Source organism: Oncorhynchus keta, chromosome 1, assembly GCF_023373465.1.
Source record: "Oncorhynchus keta strain PuntledgeMale-10-30-2019 chromosome 1, Oket_V2, whole genome shotgun sequence".
Classification (NCBI taxonomy): Eukaryota; Metazoa; Chordata; class Actinopteri; order Salmoniformes; family Salmonidae; genus Oncorhynchus; species Oncorhynchus keta.
The window spans coordinates 88,807,186-88,827,171 of record NC_068421.1 but is presented as its reverse complement, the minus strand read 5'-3'; the positions used below and the strand labels follow the sequence as shown (position 1 = coordinate 88,827,171).

The 19,986-nt window shown below is 47.3% G+C and overlaps 1 protein-coding gene across 1 annotated transcript in view; it reads right to left on the bottom strand.

Moving 5' to 3' along the window:
• Window positions 1–19,552, bottom strand: part of dennd1b (DENN/MADD domain containing 1B) — a 250,760-nt gene extending 231,208 nt beyond the window's left edge. Inside the window, exons 1-2 of the mRNA XM_052464186.1 lie at window positions 19,280–19,552; window positions 18,641–18,705 (exon numbers count right to left, since the gene is read on the bottom strand). Coding sequence (XP_052320146.1) covers window positions 18,641–18,705; window positions 19,280–19,296 — 82 coding nt within the window. The 5' untranslated portion in view covers window positions 19,297–19,552. The remainder of the gene's footprint in view (window positions 1–18,640; window positions 18,706–19,279) is intronic.
• Between the last annotated feature and the right edge of the window lie 434 nt (window positions 19,553–19,986).

Genomic DNA, 19,986 nt, shown 5'->3' with positions numbered 1-19,986 from the left:
AACCTTTTCTAAAAGTTGTACCATGCGGGCGTTTTGCAGGGTGAATACGCCGGAAGAGCGGAGGTGGGAAGAGGGGAGAGGAGAACGGAGAAAAGAGAAAGATTAATATTATCTGTGGAGAGAGTAATAATATCACAGCCGTGTTTGAGGGAGGAGGACAGGGAGGAGGGGGAGGGAGGAGGACAGGGAGAAGGGAGGCAGCAGGGAGAGGGAGAAGGGTGGAGGGAGCAGAGGGAGGGAGGAGGGGAGAAGGGTGGAGGGAGCAGAGGGAGGGAGGAGGGGAGCAGTGAGCAGGGAGGAGGGGGAAAGGGAGGCAGGGAGAAAGGGAGGGAGGAGAAGGGAGGCAGGGAGGCAGCAGGGAGAGGGAGGAGCAGAGGGAAGGAGGAGGGGAGAAGGGAGGCAGCAGAGAGGGGGAGAAGGGTGGAGGGAGCAGAGGGAGGGAGGAGGGGAGCAGTGAGCAGGGAGGAGGGGGAAAGGGAGGCAGGGAGAAAGGGAGGGAGGAGAAGGGAGGCAGGGAGGCAGCAGGGAGAGGGAGGAGCAGAGGGAGGGAGGAGGGGAGAAGGGAGGCAGCAGAGAGAGGGAGAAGGGTGGAGGGAGCAGAGGGAGGGAGGAGGGGAGCAGTGAGCAGGGAGGAGGGGGAAAGGGAGGCAGGGAGAAAGGGAGGGAGGAGAAGGGAGGCAGGGAGGAGCAGGGCAGAAGGAGGCAGGGAGAAAGGGAGTCAGGGAGGAGGCAGGGAGGAGAGAGGGAGGCAGGGAGGAAAGAGGGAGGCAGGGAGGAGAAAGGGAGCCAGGGAGGAGAAAGGGAGGCAGGGAGGAGAAAGGGAGGCAGGGAGGAGACAGCCAGGGAGGCAGGGAGCTACGCAGTCAGCTAACTAGCTGGCAGGAGGTGACCTTCTGAGACCTTGGGGTCGCGCTGAGAGAATATTCTGTGGAATAAGAACAAAAGCTCTGATTCATAATTGGTGCATGGTACGAGTGAAGTTAGGAGGGCATCTGACTCAAACGCCACACTGTTATTACGGCTGTCTGGTTCCTCAGATCAAGTCTACGGAGGACAGAAAGAGTGCATCAATATCGATCCAGCCACCAATCTAATCACCTCAAGTAGCACAATTCAGTGTTAACTTCAGTATTACCAGTGAAGGACCATCTGAGGCACATGAATTTTGGTCAATAATTAATTGGAACAAGACACATTACTTGATGGGACACGACTGTTTCAGTTCCACCGCCTCACACAGAAACCAACAATCCATAAATGGAATCCATGACTGATAAAGGCATTGACTGGTGTTGTGTTTTTGTCACAACAGCAAATCATTCGGTAATTGCAGCATGAGTGCAGTTGCAAAATTGATATGCTGATCTACTAACTTTATAGCTTTGTTAGCGGTAGCGAGAGGCTGGAGCGAGCGGCAAGGACAGGTAGCATCTGTCCCCACCTACTGCCATTAGTTGGCACCGCTCCGCTAGCAACATCTGCTAGCTTTGGCTGGGCCCTGGAAAACGCACCAATATGGCTTCATGTAGCAGAGCGCTAGCTAGCATGCCAGTCACGCTCTCTGGGAGCCGACGGTAGCTAGCTCAGCTCACTGCCTGCCTGCTTGGCCATGGGCATCCACGGTGCTCTGAGCCAAGAGAACTGAGCAGGGCAGAGAGGGTATAGCTCTCTGTAGGCCTGCTGGGGAAAGCAAAGGAATCATCAACAACGTCATAGAACAAATTTGGCCAGGTTGGGCGAACGTCTATAGCTAAGGCTTGACCCAAAAGCTCTGCTTCAATCTGAGCATAAAGTTATTCTGCTGCATGCCCAAGTAGCCCACCTTTTCATTTACCTGAATGTTGAGCCCTGTCGGAACTAGAAGCACAAGCATTTCGCTACACTCGCATTAACATCTGCTAACCATGTGTATGTGACAAATAAAATGTGATTTGATTTGATGATAACTCTATGGAATCACAAACAACATTTCTGTCTCCACAGCTGTAATCATTATAAAGAATGGTTTACTGAATCCTTGTAAATAATGGCCTACGCTAATGACTCTAGGCTAGTCCATGAGCAAAATCAACAGGATGTCCGTATCCTAAAAGCTGTTGATGACACGCTCAGACACGTTTCAGTGTCATGCTCATTGTTCAATTCAATCTCTACGGGACAAAACTTTTTCAGAGGATATCGCATTCATTCTTACAATGTTCACATTCATTTTACATGAATTCTTGCATTGTAAGAATGAAACCACTCAACACTGTGGCATTGCTCCCCTAAATGTTATAACATTACATTGTATAACCCTAAATGTTATAACCCCAAAATCAACATTGAAGAAAGTACAGCATCCAGAGTTAAAGAGCTGACTATTTAGTTGATCGAGAAGGCTGTCCTGTAGAAGACAGCAGACCAGCGAGGTCAGTCACAACAACCCTGTACTGTAGAAGACAGCAGACCAGCGCAGTCAGTCACAACAACCCTGTACTGTAGAAGACAGCAGACCAGCGCAGTCAGTCACAACAACCCTGTACTGTAGAAGACAGCAGACCAGCACGGTCAGTCACAACAACCCTGTACTGTAGAAGACAGCAGACCAGCACGGTCAGTCACAACAACCCTGTACTGTAGAAGACAGCAGACCAGCACGGTCAGTCACAACAACCCTGTACTGTAGAAGACAGCAGACCAGTCAGTCACAACAACCCTGTACTGTAGAAGACAGCAGACCAGCACGGTCAGTCACAACAACCCTGTACTGTAGAAGACAGCAGACCAGCGCGGTCAGTCACAACAACCCTGTACTGTAGAAGACAGCAGAAGACAGCTGTAGAAGACAGCAGACCAGCAGTCAGTCACACAACAACCCTGTACTGTAGAAGACAGTAGACCAGCGAGGTCAGTCACAACAACCCTGTACTGTAGAAGACAGCAGACCACAGTCAGACCCTGTACTGTAGAAGACAGCAGACCAGCACGGTCAGTCACAACAACCCTGTAGTGTAGAAGACAGCAGACCAGCACGGTCAGTCACAACAACCCTGTACTGTAGAAGACAGCAGACCAGAGCAGGTCAGTCACAACAACCCTGTACTGCAGACCAGACCAGCACGGTCAGTCACAACAACCCTGTACTGTAGAAGACAGCAGACCAGCGAAGTCAGTCACAACAACCCTGTACTGTAGAAGACCAGTCAGTCACAACAACCCTGTACTGTCAGTCACAACAACCCTGTACTGTAGAAGACAGCAGACCAGCGCAGTCAGTCACAACAACCCTGTACTGTAGAAGACAGCAGACCAGCGAGGTCAGTCACAACAACCCTGTACTGTAGAAGACAGCAGATCAGCGAGGTCAGTCACAACAACCCTGTACTGTAGAAGACAGCAGACCAGCGAGGTCAGTCACAACAACCCTGTACTGTAGAAGACAGCAGATCAGCGAGGTCAGTCACAACAACCCTGTACTGTAGAAGACAGCAGACCAGCGAGGTCAGTCACAACAACCCTGTACTGTAGAAGACAGCAGACCAGCGAGGTCAGTCACAACAACCCTGTACTGTAGAAGACAGCAGATCAGCGAGGTCAGTCACAACAACCCTGTACTGTAGAAGACAGCAGACCAGCGAGGTCAGTCACAACAACCCTGTAGTGTAGAAGACAGCAGAGCAGCGAGATCAGTCACAACAACCCTGTACTGTAGAAGACTGCCTCTAATGAAAGATAGCTGTGCTGGATGGTGTACTCTGTGTACACATTGCAGGCTACCCTCTGTGGGGAGGTGGATGGTTGAGTTAGACTCTGTACAGCACATTGCAGGCTACTCTGTGTACACATTGTACTCACATTGCAGGCTACTCTGTGTACACATTGCAGGCTACTCTGTGTACACATTGCAGGCTACTCTGTGTACACATTGCAGGCTACTCTGTGTACACATTGCAGGCTACTCTGTGTACACATTGCAGGCTACTCTGTGTACACATTGCAGGCTACTCTGTGTACACATTGCAGGCTACTCTGTGTACACATTGCAGGCTACTCTGTGTACACATTGCAGGCTACTCTGTGTACACATTGCAGGCTACTCTGTGTACACATTGCAGGCTACTCTGCGTACACATTGCAGGCTACTCTGTGTACATATTGCAGGCTACTCTGTGTACATATTGCAGGCTACTCTGTGTACATAGTGTAGCAATTTCATCAGCCGGTGATTGTCAAGCAAATAACTGTCGGTCTCACGATAATTAACTGTTAATTAACATAAACACATTTAGCATCTCCTGGCTTCCACACACAGTCTACAAGCCACTGATGCAGACGTCTGGAACATCTACAGTCTCATAGATCCATGTAATATAGCCTACACCTTCACAATATATCCATTATTTATTTTAGACAGGTCTAAAAGGAACATAATATGAAGAAAATGTAGTCTATTTCAGAAGAACAGAATAGCATACTCCGAGTTGTCCTCATGTTAGGTCCTGATCTGACTATGCCATATTACTGTGGGCAACACTAGTTCATTTAGCAGACAAGATTTGCGTAGAATTCCATGGCATTATTTTAGAGTATGAAGAATACAATTGAACAAAGCTGAATAAAATAGAAAGGATATTTTCTCCAAACGAATTGAGGGAGTGAACACATGCAGCTATTCTGTGTGGAGGTTAACAAAGAAATAGGAACTGCTATAAGCTTGATTTACATTTATTAATGAAACTTTAGTTGTTCTACAAATGTTGGGCTATATGTTTTAGATGTTTAATACATTGTAAGGCTGCATGATGAGACTAATGATGATTTGAAATAAGTAATGTGTAAGGCATGAGCTCTGCTTTGTAGCGGCTATATACAGGGGGTACCGGTACAGAGTCAGTGTGCGGGGGCAACGGTTTAAATAATCTGCTTTACGAGGGACAATAGTGACCTGATGGAGGGACAATAGAGCCCTGAGACGCAGGCCATTAGCAAGCGTGGAAGGCTACTAATGACCATCAGCAGCATCAGCACTTGGAGAAGCCTAATTACCATGACTAAATAGTTACGTGGAATTTGACTGTCTTCATGACTCGTGACCGCCGGTTTGGCGGTAATAACCCTACTCGTGTTTAGACTAGACCAAAGGCAACATACACTGTGTGTTTAGTGATGGTTAGGCTATAGCATCGTCAACACTTGAATCCCCCCACCACACACACCCACCCTTTTGGCCAAAATGTCAGCTTAATCAATGTGAAACCTGCATCAGATCAAACCCACTGTCCTGAAGTTGGCCGTCTCCAACTCTGGCCTAGTGACGCTGCTATAAATGGAAGGTGTTAAGGGATGGCGTTGACACATGAGCCTACAACAGAGAACAGACACCGTTGTAGGAAGGTGTGAAATATCTAGTCTGCTTAAACAGGCTGGTACCACTGTGATGATATACTGTATCTGACTACTTCAGTACAATCGTTCTCCTCTCCCTGCCATAGAAAGAGGCCAAGGCAGGGAACTCCCCTGTGTTAACATACATGCAGAGGAGGCAGTGGTAGGCAGCAGTGCGAGTAAGTAGCCTACTCTGTCAGGATGTGGTGAGGGTAACCGCTGTTGAGAGAAAATGGTACACACCTCGGCCTACCTATAAACAGCCTCCTGTCAATCTTTAAGGGTAAGGCTATTATATAGGCCAGTGGCGAATATGCACTCACTGGGCCAGGCTCTCAACTAGGGCGCTCTCTGAACACCAGCCATTTGAGAGTGCTTTTTTTCTCCCTCGAATGATACAATTTTTGTTCGTTTTTCATCAAGATATTGAAGATAAACTTAATTTCTGTTCAATCTATATTCCATATTCTAAATCGCTAGTGTCACATCACTTCATTCCCTTAATGTTTATTGTAACATTGTAGAGACATTTCAGTTTCATTTTTGTACAATACATTGTTGCATTTCATTTACCATTTCCTTCCCTCTGAGTGGGCAAGATGTTCATTTTACTCACAAGATAATTTTATTTCCCACAAAAGTGTTTGTTTACTGTTTTGTCCTTGGAGCTCCTCGGTGTCAAATGGTTGTTACCTCTTCAAGCTACGAGCGCATGGGCATTCCACTAGTTAATAAATACATGGGCATTCCACTAGTTAATAAATACATGGGCATTCCACTAGTTAATAAATACATGGGCATTCCACTAGTTAATAAATACATGGGCATTCCACTAGTTAATAAATACATGGGCATTCCACTAGTTAATAAATACACGGGCATTCCACTAGTTAATAAATACATGGGCATTCCACTAGTTCATACAGGGCATTCCACTAGTTCATACATGGGCATTCCACTAGTTCATACGTGGGCATTCCACTAGTTCATACATGGCATTCCACTAGTTCATACGTGGGCATTCCACTAGTTCATACATGGGCATTCCACTAGTTCATACATGGGCATTCCACTAGTTCATACGTGGGCATTCCACTAGTTCATACATGGCATTCCACTAGTTCATACAGGGCATTCCACTGGGCATTCCAGTTCATACATGGGCATTCCACTAGTTCATACATGGGCATTCCACTAGTTCATACATGGGCATTCCACTAGTTCATACATGGCATTCCACTAGTTCATACGTGGGCATTCCACTAGTTCATACAGGGCATTCCACTAGTTCATACGTGGGCATTCCACTAGTTAATAAATACACGGGCATTCCACTAGTTAATAAATACACGGGCATTCCACTAGTTAATAAATACACGGGCATTCCACTAGTTAATAAATACACGGGCATTCCACTAGTTAATAAATACACGGGCATTCCACTAGTTAATAAATACACGGGCATTCCACTAGTTAATAAATACACGGGCATTCCACTAGTTAATAAATACACGGGCATTCCACTAGTTAATAAATACACGGGCATTCCACTAGTTAATAAATACGGGCATTCCACGGGCATTCCACTAGTTAATAAATACACGGGCATTCCACTAGTTAATAAATACACGGGCATTCCACTAGTTAATAAATACACGGGCATTCCACTAGTTAAATACACGGGCATTCCACTAGTTAATAAATACGGGTAGTTAATAAATACACGGGCATTCCACTAGTTAATAAATACACGGGCATTCCACTAGTTAATAAATACACGGGCATTCCACTAGTTAATAAATACACGGGCATTCCACTAGTTAATAAATACACGGGCATTCCACTAGTTAATAAATACACGGGCATTCCACTAGTTAATAAATACATGGGCATTCCACTAGTTCATACAGGGCATTCCACTAGTTCATACATGGTCATTCCACTAGTTCATACGTTGGCATTCCACTAGTTCATACGTGGGCATTCCACTAGTTCATACGTGGGCATTCCACTAGTTCATACGTGGGCATTCCACTAGTTCATACGTGGGCATTCCACTAGTTCATACGTGGGCATTCCACTAGTTCATACGTGGGCATTCCACTAGTTCATACGTGGGCATTCCACTAGTTCATACGTGGGCATTCCACTAGTTCATACGTGGGCATTCCACTAGTTCATACGTGGGCATTCCACTAGTTCATACGTTGGCATTCCACTAGTTCATACGTGGGCATTCCACTAGTTCATACGTGGGCATTCCACTAGTTCATACGTGGGCATTCCACTAGTTCATACGTGGGCATTCCACTAGTTCATACATGGCATTCCACTAGTTCATACATGGCATTCCACTAGTTCATACATGGGCATTCCACTAGTTCATACATGGGCATTCCACTAGTTCACACAGGGCATTCCACTAGTTCACACAGGGCATTCCACTAGTTCATACATGGACATTCCACTAGTTCATACATGGACATTCCACTAGTTCATACATGGACATTCCACTAGTTCATACATGGACATTCCACTAGTTCATACATGGACATTCCACTAGTTCATACATGGACATTCCACTAGTTCATACATGGACATTCCACTAGTTCTTACATGGACATTCCACTAGTTCTTACATGGTCATTCCACTAGTTCATACATGGACATTCCACTAGTTCATACATGGACATTCCACTAGTTCATACATGGGCATTCCACTAGTTCATACATGGACATTCCACTAGTTCATACATAATTAATGAACGGGTCCTTTCTGAACATGACTACTATTATACAATATAATTAAAGATTTAGGAATATGCCTTTTACATTGAATTTGACAGTGGTATGTCCCAGGGAGGAGATCAAAGAATATAGTCCTTAAAAAAAAGGTCCAATGCAACCATTTTTATCTCATTATCAAATAATTGTTATCCAAAAATTAAGTACCTTACTGTAAAGTTATTGTTTTCAGAGGGGAAAATTGAAAACTAGCTGTTATGGTCAGAGAGATTTGGAACTCTTTCTTGTCTATTAACTACAGGGCTGGAAGTGTACCTAATGCCACAGGGCTGGGAGTTTACCTAATGCCACAGGGCTGGGAGTGTACCTAATGCCACAGGGCTGGGAGTGTACCTAATGCCACAGGGCTGGGAGTGTACCTAATGCCACAGGGCTGGGAGTGTACCTAATGCCACAGGGCTGGGAGTGTACCTAATGCCACAGGGCTGGGAGTGTACCGATGTCAACAAGCAGGCCAAAAAGCCATCGCACCTTAAACAGGATGACATTTCAGGCAGTCTTTTCAAACAGCTCTTTCACAATAAGGGCTTGATCATATTTTTCACAATTTCACAGCATTATTCCAACCTCATAGTGTGGAAATATGTATAAAAACACAGGAAAATCACATTTGGCTGCACCAGGACTTTAAGCGCCTGTTTCCTGTTTCTTTGTCAGTTTGATCTTGGTAATTTTGAGGGGAGGCTGAAATGAGGCTGCAACAAGTGTCTTGATGGAATACAGAGGTTTGCTGCACTGAACCATCCCTGTATCCTACATCCTGAAGCTCCCTATATCCTGAATCTACCTGCTGCATCCTGAACCTGCATGCATCCAGCATCCTGAACATGCCAGCATCCTGACCAGCCTGCTAACTGAACCAGCCCGCATCCTGAACCTGCCAGCACAGCATCCTGACCAGCCTGCTAACTAAACCAGCCTGCATCCTGACCAGCCTGCTAACTAAACCAGCCTGCATCCTGACCAGCCTGCTAACTAAACCAGCCTGCATCCTGACCAGCCTGCTAACTAAACCAGCCTGCATCCTGACCAGCCTGCTAACTAAACCAGCCTGCATCCTGAACAGCCTGCTAACTGAACCAGCCTGCATCCTGAATATGCCAGCATCCTGACCAGCCTGCATCCTGAACCAGCATCCTAAAACATTTCAGCCCTTATAACTGCTATAAGGTTCCTAATTTACCAGGCCCACGAGAAACACCTCAACATATTTAAGGTAGGTGGTTGGTGTGGACGATGAGGAGTACAAAAGTACCGACAGCTTGTTTAATGTAGGGCGGAGGTCGATCAATTGTAAGGGGAAAATGTTAGGCCCACACATAATTCTATTTTTATGTTCGTCATTTTTCACAGCTCACACCAAGGCATACATGACTGTAAATAATAATCCCCACTCAAACCTTCCATGATATAGTTAGCATACTTAAGTGAATCTATCATTATGAACTATGGAAAGGTGAAACCAGAACGAAACGTTGAAAAGTGAAACTAGACCCACTTCTCTATTCAGTCTATTAGTTCAAACATTTCCTTTTATGATAAACTCATCGGAAATCAAATCTACATCCCCAAAAATGTACTTTGCCATGTGAAGGCTGAGTCCAAGATGCTTTTGGCAGAGTAACGAATGTATGTACTGTAGAGCTACAGGGCTGGGAGTGTACCTAATGCCACAGGGCTGGGAGCTAAGTAATGCTACATGGCTGGGAGTGTACCTAATGCCACAGGGCTGGGAGTGTACCTAATGCTACAGGACTGGGAGTGTACCTAATGCTACATGGCTGGGAGGGTACCTAATGCCACAGGGCTGGGAGCTAAGTAATGCTACAGGGCTGGGAGTGTACCTAATGCTACATGGCTGGGAGTGTACCTAATGCCACAGGGCTGGGAGCTAAATAATGCTACAGGGCTGGGAGTGTACCTAATGCTACAGGGCTGGGAGTGTACCTAATGCCACAGGGCTGGGAGCTAAGTAATGCTACAGGGCTGGGAGTGTACCTAATGCTACATGGCTGGGAGTGTACCTAACGCTACATGGCTGGGAGTGTACCTAATGCTACAGGGCTGGGAGCTAAGTAATTCTACAGGGCTGGGAGCTAAGTAATTCTACAGGCCTGGGAGTGTACCTAATTCTACAGGCCTGGGAGCTAAGTAATTCTACAGGGCTGGGAGTGTACCTAATGCTACAGGGCTGGGAGCTAAGTAATTCTACAGGGCTGGGAGTGTACCTAATGCTACAGGGCTGGGAGTGTACCGAATGCTTCATGGCTGGGAGTGTACCTAATGCTACATGACTGGGAGTGTACCTAATGCTACATGACTGGGAGTGTACCTAATGCTACAGGGCTGGGAGTGTACCTAATGCTACAGGACTGGGAGTGTACCTAATGCTACAGGACTGGGAGTGTACCTAATGCTACAGGACTGGGAGGGTACCTAATGCCACAGGGCTGGGAGCTAAGTAATGCTACAGGGCTGGGAGTGTACCTAATGCTACAGGGCTGGGAGTGTACCTAATGCTACAGGGCTGGGAGCTAAGTAATGCTACATGGCTGGGAGTGTACCTAATGCTACAGGGCTGGGAGCTAAGTAATGCTACAAGGCTGGGAGTGTACCTAATGCTACAGGGCTGGGAGTGTACCTAATGCTACAGGGCTGGGAGTGTACCTAATGCTACAGGGCTGGGAGTGTACCTAATGCTACAGGGCTGGGAGTGTACCTAATGCCACAGGGCTGGGAGCTAAGTAATGCTACATGGCTGGGAGTGTACCTAATGCTACAGGGCTGGGAGTGTACCTAATGCTACAGGGCTGGGAGCTAAGTAATGCTACATGGCTGGGAGTGTACCTAATGCTACAGGCCTGGGAGTGTACCTAATGCTCCATGGCTGAGAGTGTACCTAATGCTACAGGGCTGGGAGTGTACCTAATGCTACAGGGCTGGGAGCTAAGTAATGCTACAGGGCTGGGAGTGTACCTAATGCTACAGGGCTGGGAGCTAAGTAATGCTACAAGGCTGGGAGTGTACCTAATGCTACAGGGCTGGGAGTGTACCTAATGCTACAGGGCTGGGAGTGTACCTAATGCCACAGGGCTGGGAGCTAAGTAATGCTACATGGCTGGGAGTGTACCTAATGCTACATGGCTGGGAGTGTACCTAATGCTACAGGGCTGGGAGTGTACCTAATGCTACATGGCTGGGAGTGTACCTAATGCTACAGGGCTGGGAGTGTACCTAATGCCACAGGGCTGGGAGCTAAGTAATGCTACAGGGCTGGGAGTGTACCTAAGGCTACAGGGCTGGGAGTGTACCTACTGCTACAGGGCTGGGAGCTAAGTAATGCTACAGGGCTGGGAGCTAAGTAATGCTACAAGGCTGGGAGTGTACCTAATTCTACAGGGCTGGGAGTGTACCTAATGCTACAGGGCTGGGAGTGTACCTAATGCTACAGGGCTGGGAGCTAAGTAATGCTACAAGGCTGGGAGTGTACCTAATTCTACAGGGCTGGGAGTGTACCTAATGCTACAGGGCTGGGAGTGTACCTAATGCTACAGGGCTGGGAGCTAAGTAATGCTACATGGCTGGGAGTGTACCTAATGCTACAGGCCTGGGAGTGTACCTAATGCTCCATGGCTGGGAGTGTACCTAATGCTACATGGCTGGGAGTGTACCTAATGCTACAGGGCTGGGAGCTAAGTAATGCTACAGGGCTGGGAGTGTACCTAATGCTACAGGGCTGGGAGTGTACCTAATGCTTCATGGCTGGGAGTGTACCTAATGCTACATGACTGGGAGTGTACCTAATGCTACATGACTGGGAGTGTACCTAATGCTACAGGACTGGCAGTGTACCTAATGCTACATGGCTGGGAGTGTACCTAATGCTACATGACTGGGAGTGTACCTAATGCTACATGACTGGGAGTGTACCTAATGCTACATGACTGGGAGTGTACCTAATGCTACATGGCTGGGAGTGTACCTAATGCTACAGGGCTGGGAGTGTACCTAATGCTACAGGGCTGGGAGTGTACCTAATGCCACAGGACTGGGAGTGTACCCAATGCTACAGGGCTGGGAGTGTACCTAATGCCACAGGACTGGGAGTGTACCTAATGCTACAGGGCTGGGAGTGTACCTAATGCTACAGGGCTGGGAGTGTACCTAATGCTACAGGGCTGGGAGTGTACCTAATGCTACAGGACTGGGAGTGTACCTAATGCTACATGACTGGGAGTGTACCTAATGCTACATGACTGGGAGTGTACCTAATGCTACAGGGCTGGGAGTGTACCTAATGCTACAGGACTGGGAGCTAAGTAATGCTACAGGGCTGGGAGTGTACCTAATGCTACAGGACTGGGAGTGTACCTAATGCTACAGGACTGGGAGTGTACCTAATGCTACAGGGCTGGGAGTGTACCTAATGCTACAGGGCTGGGAGTGTACCTAATGCTACAGGACTGGGAGCTAAGTAATGCTACAGGGCTGGGAGTGTACCTAATGCCACAGGGCTGGGAGTGTACCTAATGCCACAGGGCTGGGAGCTAAGTAATGCTACAGGGCTGGGAGTGTACCTAATGCTACATGGCTGGGAGTGTACCTAATGCTACAGGGCTGGGAGTGTACCTAATGCCACAGGGCTGGGAGCTAAGTAATGCTACAGGGCTGGGAGTGTACCTAATGCTACAGGGCTGGGAGTGTACCTAATGCTACAGGGCTGGGAGTGTACCTAATGCTACAGGGCTGGGAGCTCAGTAATGCTACATGGCTGGGAGTGTACCTAATGCTACAGGGCTGGGAGCTAAGTAATGCTACAGGGCTGGGAGTGTACCTAATGCTACAGGGCTGGGAGTGTACCTAATTCTACAGGGCTGGGAGCTAAGTAATGCTACATGGCTGGGAGTGTACCTAATGCTACAGGGCTGGGAGCTAAGTAATGCTACAGGGCTGGGAGTGTACCTAATGCTACAGGGCTGGGAGTGTACCTAATTCTACAGGGCTGGGAGCTAAGTAATGCTACATGGCTGGGAGTCTACCTAATGCTACAGGGCTGGGAGTGTACCTAATGCTACAGGGCTGGGAGTGTACCTAATGCTACAGGGCTGGGAGTGTACCTAATGCCACAGGGCTGGGAGCTAAGTAATGCTACATGGCTGGGAGTGTACCTAATGCTACAGGGCTGGGAGCTAAGTAATGCTACAGGGCTGGGAGTGTACCTAATGCTTCATGGCTGGGAGTGTACCTAATGCTTCATGGCTGGGAGTGTACCTAATGCTACAGGGCTGGGAGTGTACCTAATGCTACAGGGCTGGGAGTGTACCTAATGCTAAGGGCTGGGAGTGTACCTAATGCTACAGGGCTGGGAGTGTACCTAATGCTTCAGGGCTGGGAGTGTACCTAATGCTTCATGGCTGGGAGTGTACCTAATGCTACAGGACTGGGAGTGTACCTAATGCTACAAGGCTGGGAGCTAAGTAATGCTACAGGGCTGGGAGTGTACCTAATGCTACAGGGCTGGGCATGTACCTAATGCTACTGGGCTGGGAATGTACCTAATGCTACATGGCTGGGAGTGTACCTAATGCTACTGGGCTGGGAGTGTACCTAATGCTACAGGGCTGGGAGCTACCTAATGCTACAGGGCTGGGAGCTACCTAATGCTACAGGACTGGGAGCTACCTAATGCTACTGGGCTGGGAATGTACCTAATGCTACAGGACTGGGAGCTACAGGGCTGGGAGTGTACCTAATGCTACAGGGCTGGGAGCTACCTAATGCTACAGGGCTGGGAGCTACATAATGCTACAGGACTGTGAGTGTACCAAATGCTACAGGGCTGGGAGCTACAGGACTGGGAGCTACCTAATGCTACAGGACTGGGAGCTACCTAATGCTACAGGACTGGGAGCTACCTAATGCTACAGGACTGGGAGCTACCTAATGCTACAGGACTGGGAGTGTACCTAATGCCACAGGGCTGGGAGTGTACCTAATGCCACAGGGCTGGGAGTGTACCTAATGCTACAGGGCTGGGAGCTACCTCATGCGACAGGACTGGGAGCTACCTAATGCCACAGGGCTGGGAGTGTTCCTAATGCCACAGGACTGGGAGCTACCTAATGCTACAGGGCTGGGAGTGTACCTAATGCTACAGGGCTGGGAGTGTACCTAATGCTACATGACTGGGAGTGTACCTAATGCTACAGGGCTGGGAGTGTACCTAATGCTACAGGGCTGGGAGTGTACCTAATGCTACAGGGCTGGGAGTGTACCTAATGCTACAGGGCTGGGAGCTACAGGACTGGGAGTGTACCTAATGCTACAGGGCTGGGAGTGTACCTAATGCTACAGGGCTGGGAGTGTACCTAATGCTACAGGGCTGGGAGTGTACCTAATGCTACAGGGCTGGGAGTGTACCTAATGCCACAGGACTGGGAGCTACCTAATGCCACAGGACTGGGAGCTACCTAATGCTACAGGGCTGGGAGTGTACCTAATGCTACAGGGCTGGGAGTGTACCCAATGCCACAGGACTGGGAGCTACCTAATGCTATAGGGCTGGGAGTGTACCTAATGCCACAGGACTGGGAGCTACAGGACTGGGAGCTACCTAATGCTACAGGACTGGGAGCTACCTTATGCTTGTACTGTAGAGCAACAGGGCTGGGTTGTGGTGAGTGATAGAGGAGGTTTCACACAGCTCGGCCAAAGCCTGTCCAATATGACTCAGAAGGAACACGATCTGATACCACACGCACCCCCCCCCTGCATCCTCCCACCCACACACACACACACACACAACAAGACAAACATCATCAGGAACCGAGTCAACAGCACACAGTGGAGCTAAGCATTACCATAGGAATGAAGTAAATCTATTCAGGCGTACTGTAAGTACACGTCACAAGTTCCCACACGATCCATCAATCTAAATTATATCTTAACACAAGACAATCTACCCTATTTCATTCTTAACCAGCAGCGTGTAAGAAACATATCACTCCACACAGACTAGAACCCAGGCCAGTTTTAAAGGAAAAGGGAAATGCATAAAAATTGCACGCAGTGGTTGATTCCCTGTTTCGATATCTGAAACCCATTTCTGTAAAACAATCTGTCAAAAACCACAAGATTCAATTTGCAACAAATAACGATCTCTCTGGGTCTCCTGTGAGCATAACAACCTCTCCCAATGGCCATCCATCCACGTCATAACCCACTTCCTGTACCCGACAGCTATCCTGTCCAATAAGGAGACAGTATTCGGTTGTAGCAGTACACTTATCCAATGAGGTACCGGCATGTGGTTGTTCCATGGGAGCTGAGGGCACTGTAATGAAGCAGTGAGCTCCTGAGAGCCTCGCTCCGGATATGAGTCTGACCCTGGATCACTGAGAGGGAAGCCAGTTATTACACTACAGGCCCAAGGTTTATGAGTTTCGTTTTAAATCTAATATCAGCGTTACGTCCAAGGATCATTTCCCCTCCTTATTCTGGTCCGTTCAGCAGCTGCACTATTGACTCATCCACATAACACCTATTTAATTCACGTCAGGACTGAGGGGAAAAAACGACAAAGCTGGCGTAATATATACAACAACACTTTTTACATGATATTTGACTTAAGGGTGGACATTGGATATCAATGTGAACTATAGGTTGTTGTGTTTCCCAAAGGCTACTGCACTGAAAATGTGGAACCTGTCTTTGGAGGCCGGAATCATTTCCTGGGTTGTTCTACTGGTGAAGCGTTTCACCATCACATATAGCTAGACAGCTGATGCTGGCTGGTCATGTCCTGAACTCAGCGTTTCACCATCACATATAGCTGGACAGCTGATGCTGGCTGGTCATGTCCTGAACTCAGCGTTTCACCATCACATATAGCTGGACAGCTGATGCTGGCTGGTCATGTCCTGAACTCAGCGTTTCACCATCACATATAGCTGGACAGCTGATGCTGGCTGGTCATGTCCTGAACTCAGCGTTTCACCATCACATATAGCTGGACAGCTGATGCTGGCTGGTCATGTCCTGAACTCAGCGTTTCACCATCACATATAGCTGGACAGCTGATGCTGGCTGGTCATGTCCTGAACTCAGCGTTTCACCATCACATATAGCTGGACAGCTGATGCTGGCTGGTCATGTCCTGAACTCAGCGTTTCACCATCACATATAGCTGGACAGCTGATGCTGGCTGGTCATGTCCTGAACTCAGCGTTTCACCATCACATATAGCTGGACAGCTGATGCTGGCTGGTCATGTCCTGAACTCAGCGTTTCACCATCACATATAGCTGGACAGCTGATGCTGGCTGGTCATGTCCTGAACTCAGCGTTTCACCATCACATATAGCTGGACAGCTGATGCTGGCTGGTCATGTCCTGAACTCAGCGTTTCACCATCACATATAGCTGGACAGCTGATGCTGGCTGGTCATGTCCTGAACTCAGCGTTTCACCATCACATATAGCTGGACAGCTGATGCTGGCTGGTCATGTCCTGAACTCAGCGTTTCACCATCACATATAGCTGGACAGCTGATGCTGGCTGGTCATGTCCTGAACTCAGCGTTTCACCATCACATATAGCTGGACATGTGGCTGATGCTGGCTGGTCATGTCCTGAACTCAGCGTTTCACCATCACATATAGCTGGACAGCTGATGCTGGCTGGTCATGTCCTGAACTCAGCGTTTCACCATCACATATAGCTGGACAGCTGATGCTGGCTGGTCATGTCCTGAACTCAGCGTTTCACCATCACATATAGCTGGACAGCTGATGCTGGCTGGTCATGTCAGCTGAACTGGACAGCTGATGCTGACTGGTCATGTTTCACCATCACATATAGCTGGACAGCTGATGCTGGCTGGTCATGTCCTGAACTCAGCGTTTCACCATCACATATAGCTGGACAGCTGATGCTGGCTGGTCATGTCCTGAACTCAGCGTTTCACCATCACATATAGCTGGACAGCTGATGCTGGCTGGTCATGTCCTGAACTCAGCGTTTCACCATCACATATAGCTGGACAGCTGATGCTGGCTGGTCATGTCCTGAACTCAGCGTTTCACCATCACATATAGCTGGACAGCTGATGCTGGCTGGTCATGTCCTGAACTCAGCGTTTCACCATCACATATAGCTGGACAGCTGATGCTGGCTGGTCATGTCCTGAACTCAGCGTTTCACCATCACATATAGCTGGACAGCTGATGCTGGCTGGTCATGTCCTGAACTCAGCGTTTCACCATCACATATAGCTGGACAGCTGATGCTGGCTGGTCATGTCCTGAACTCAGCGTTTCACCATCACATATAGCTGGACAGCTGATGCTGGCTGGTCATGTCCTGAACTCAGCGTTTCACCATCACATATAGCTGGACAGCTGATGCTGGCTGGTCATGTCCTGAACTCAGCGTTTCACCATCACATATAGCTGGACAGCTGATGCTGGCTGGTCATGTCCTGAACTCAGCGTTTCACCATCACATATAGCTGGACAGCTGATGCTGGCTGGTCATGTCCTGAACTCAGCGTTTCACCATCACATATAGCTGGACAGCTGATGCTGGCTGGTCATGTCCTGAACTCAGCGTTTCACCATCACATATAGCTGGACAGCTGATGCTGGCTGGTCATGTCCTGAACTCAGCGTTTCACCATCACATATAGCTGGACAGCTGATGCTGGCTGGTCATGTCCTGAACTCAGCGTTTCCCCCCAAAACTCTCCCTGTTGGGAGTTGCTGCTGGACCGTGGATTGTTGTAAAAATACAAATAAAAAGGTGGTTTGATCTATTTGGTGAGTAACAAGAACCTGAAAAAGGGTGCATCTGGATCCTAATGTTTATGTCCCCAACTCCATGTGACTTATTTAACATTCCAACCTTTAACATTTTTGACATGCGTTTTTCTGGATTTGTTGTTGTTATTCTGTCTCTCTCTGTTGAAATAAATCTACCATTACAATTATAGACTGATCATTTCTTTGTCAGCGGGAAAACGTACAAAATCAGCAGGGGATCAAATACTTTTCCCCCTCACTGTATATCCTTTTAAACTGGTGAAACAGCCCTGTAGTCCAGGGCTAAGCCTAACCACAGATGTACCATAATCACCACCTCCAATGTAGCCTACTTTACCAACGTGGACATGCTGACTCATGGCCTGTCTGGTGAGCATGGAAATTATGTTTAAATCTCACCAATGTCCGATGTCTGCAGTCTCTAAGACTTTGCTAGTCTAGGACCTACATTGACATGTTATGCACAGTGTTTTATAAAGGCAACATTTTATACAATATCTTGATAGTAGTGTTTCACTGTGTAAGATACACTAACCAGGCCAAGCAACTGACAGGATATTCAGATTTGTCTATTGCTCTCTCCATCCAGGGGTAACCTACTAAGGATGTGTTGTTTATCACATCGACATGCTCATGTTATGTTACCCACCTTCATTTTCAGATGTTGGGCATGCAACCTGTAGTACCAAATCAAACGTCCTCTCGGGAAACTCGCTGTAATAAAGGAGAGAGATGATGACTTTAGCTGGGAGCAAAATAAACATCTGTGTACAAACATAATTTATGGTATGCAACGATTGCAAACTAGATACATCAACAGCATATTATGCAACATAGTTTGACACATAGTTATAAATAGTGATGAAGCAACTCATATATAGGGGAATCATCGGTCAAACTCGGTCTATTTGCTGGCCAGACAACTCAATTCTCGCGTGATTCATTTGATGGTCGAGAAATAAATTGGTTAAAGCTGCTGTTACTGCTGACAATTCAGCAAACATTCTGGGGGAAATGTCTTGTACCTAAAAGTCTATATTGACACCATATTATATTGTTTACTTTAGGACCGTTAAAATACTAAAATATAGGAGGTCCTAGGCTAGCAAGCTAATTAATTTAGCGAACTTAATTAAAATTATTTTAGCAACTTGACAGCATTACACTGACCCAAATGCTAACTCAGCATGCCAGACCGCCAGCTAAATAAATTACAATTCACACTTTTAATAACGGTCCATAAAACATGGGTATGTATTGTCTAGAAGTAAACAAACTCGTGTCTTACTTTATTCTGCTGTCCATCGTTCACAACATCGCGACAGCTCGCGCCACCGGCTTTGCTGTTCCAGACCAAGCTTGCGTTCCGAAGCAACGAGAGGTCCGTAACTAGTTCAACCTTTCAGCCTGTTACCTACCGCTGACACCACATGCTTCAAATATGTATTCTAGCTAGTAGCGATGTTTCTTCCTTGTTCCTGATCTGTACAGTTGGCTGTTTCAGTTCCACGGTATTTCCACAACAAACAGCACCAGGAAGTGGCTGTGAAAGATTTAGTGACGTCACCTAATTTGATAAACATCTTGGAGTGTCCCCTCCTCCCCCTAAATCCTCAGAACAGCAGTGATTTCATGTCCCCCTCCTTGATTTAAGCTGATGGCGTTATCATGTTGTTCTATAGTTAATGCTTGGTAATTGAGTTTATTTATTTATTTAATGTTTTTATTACACATGGGCAATAGGGACTGCTCCTTCACAAGTAAGAGTAGTGATGGCTATAGGGAGTGGCAAATGGCATAGAGGTGGCAAATGCACCCTCAGTTGTTCTTTTTTTTACATTATTCAAGTTCACTTACCTGTCTGGATCTGACGTCATTGACAACAACAACAAACCTGACCAGAGCTTTTTGATTGTTGTAATGCAGAGGATATTCCTGTGGGCATATATTTGGGCCTTATGCATGCATTCCACGTTTGCTGCATTAAATAGGCTA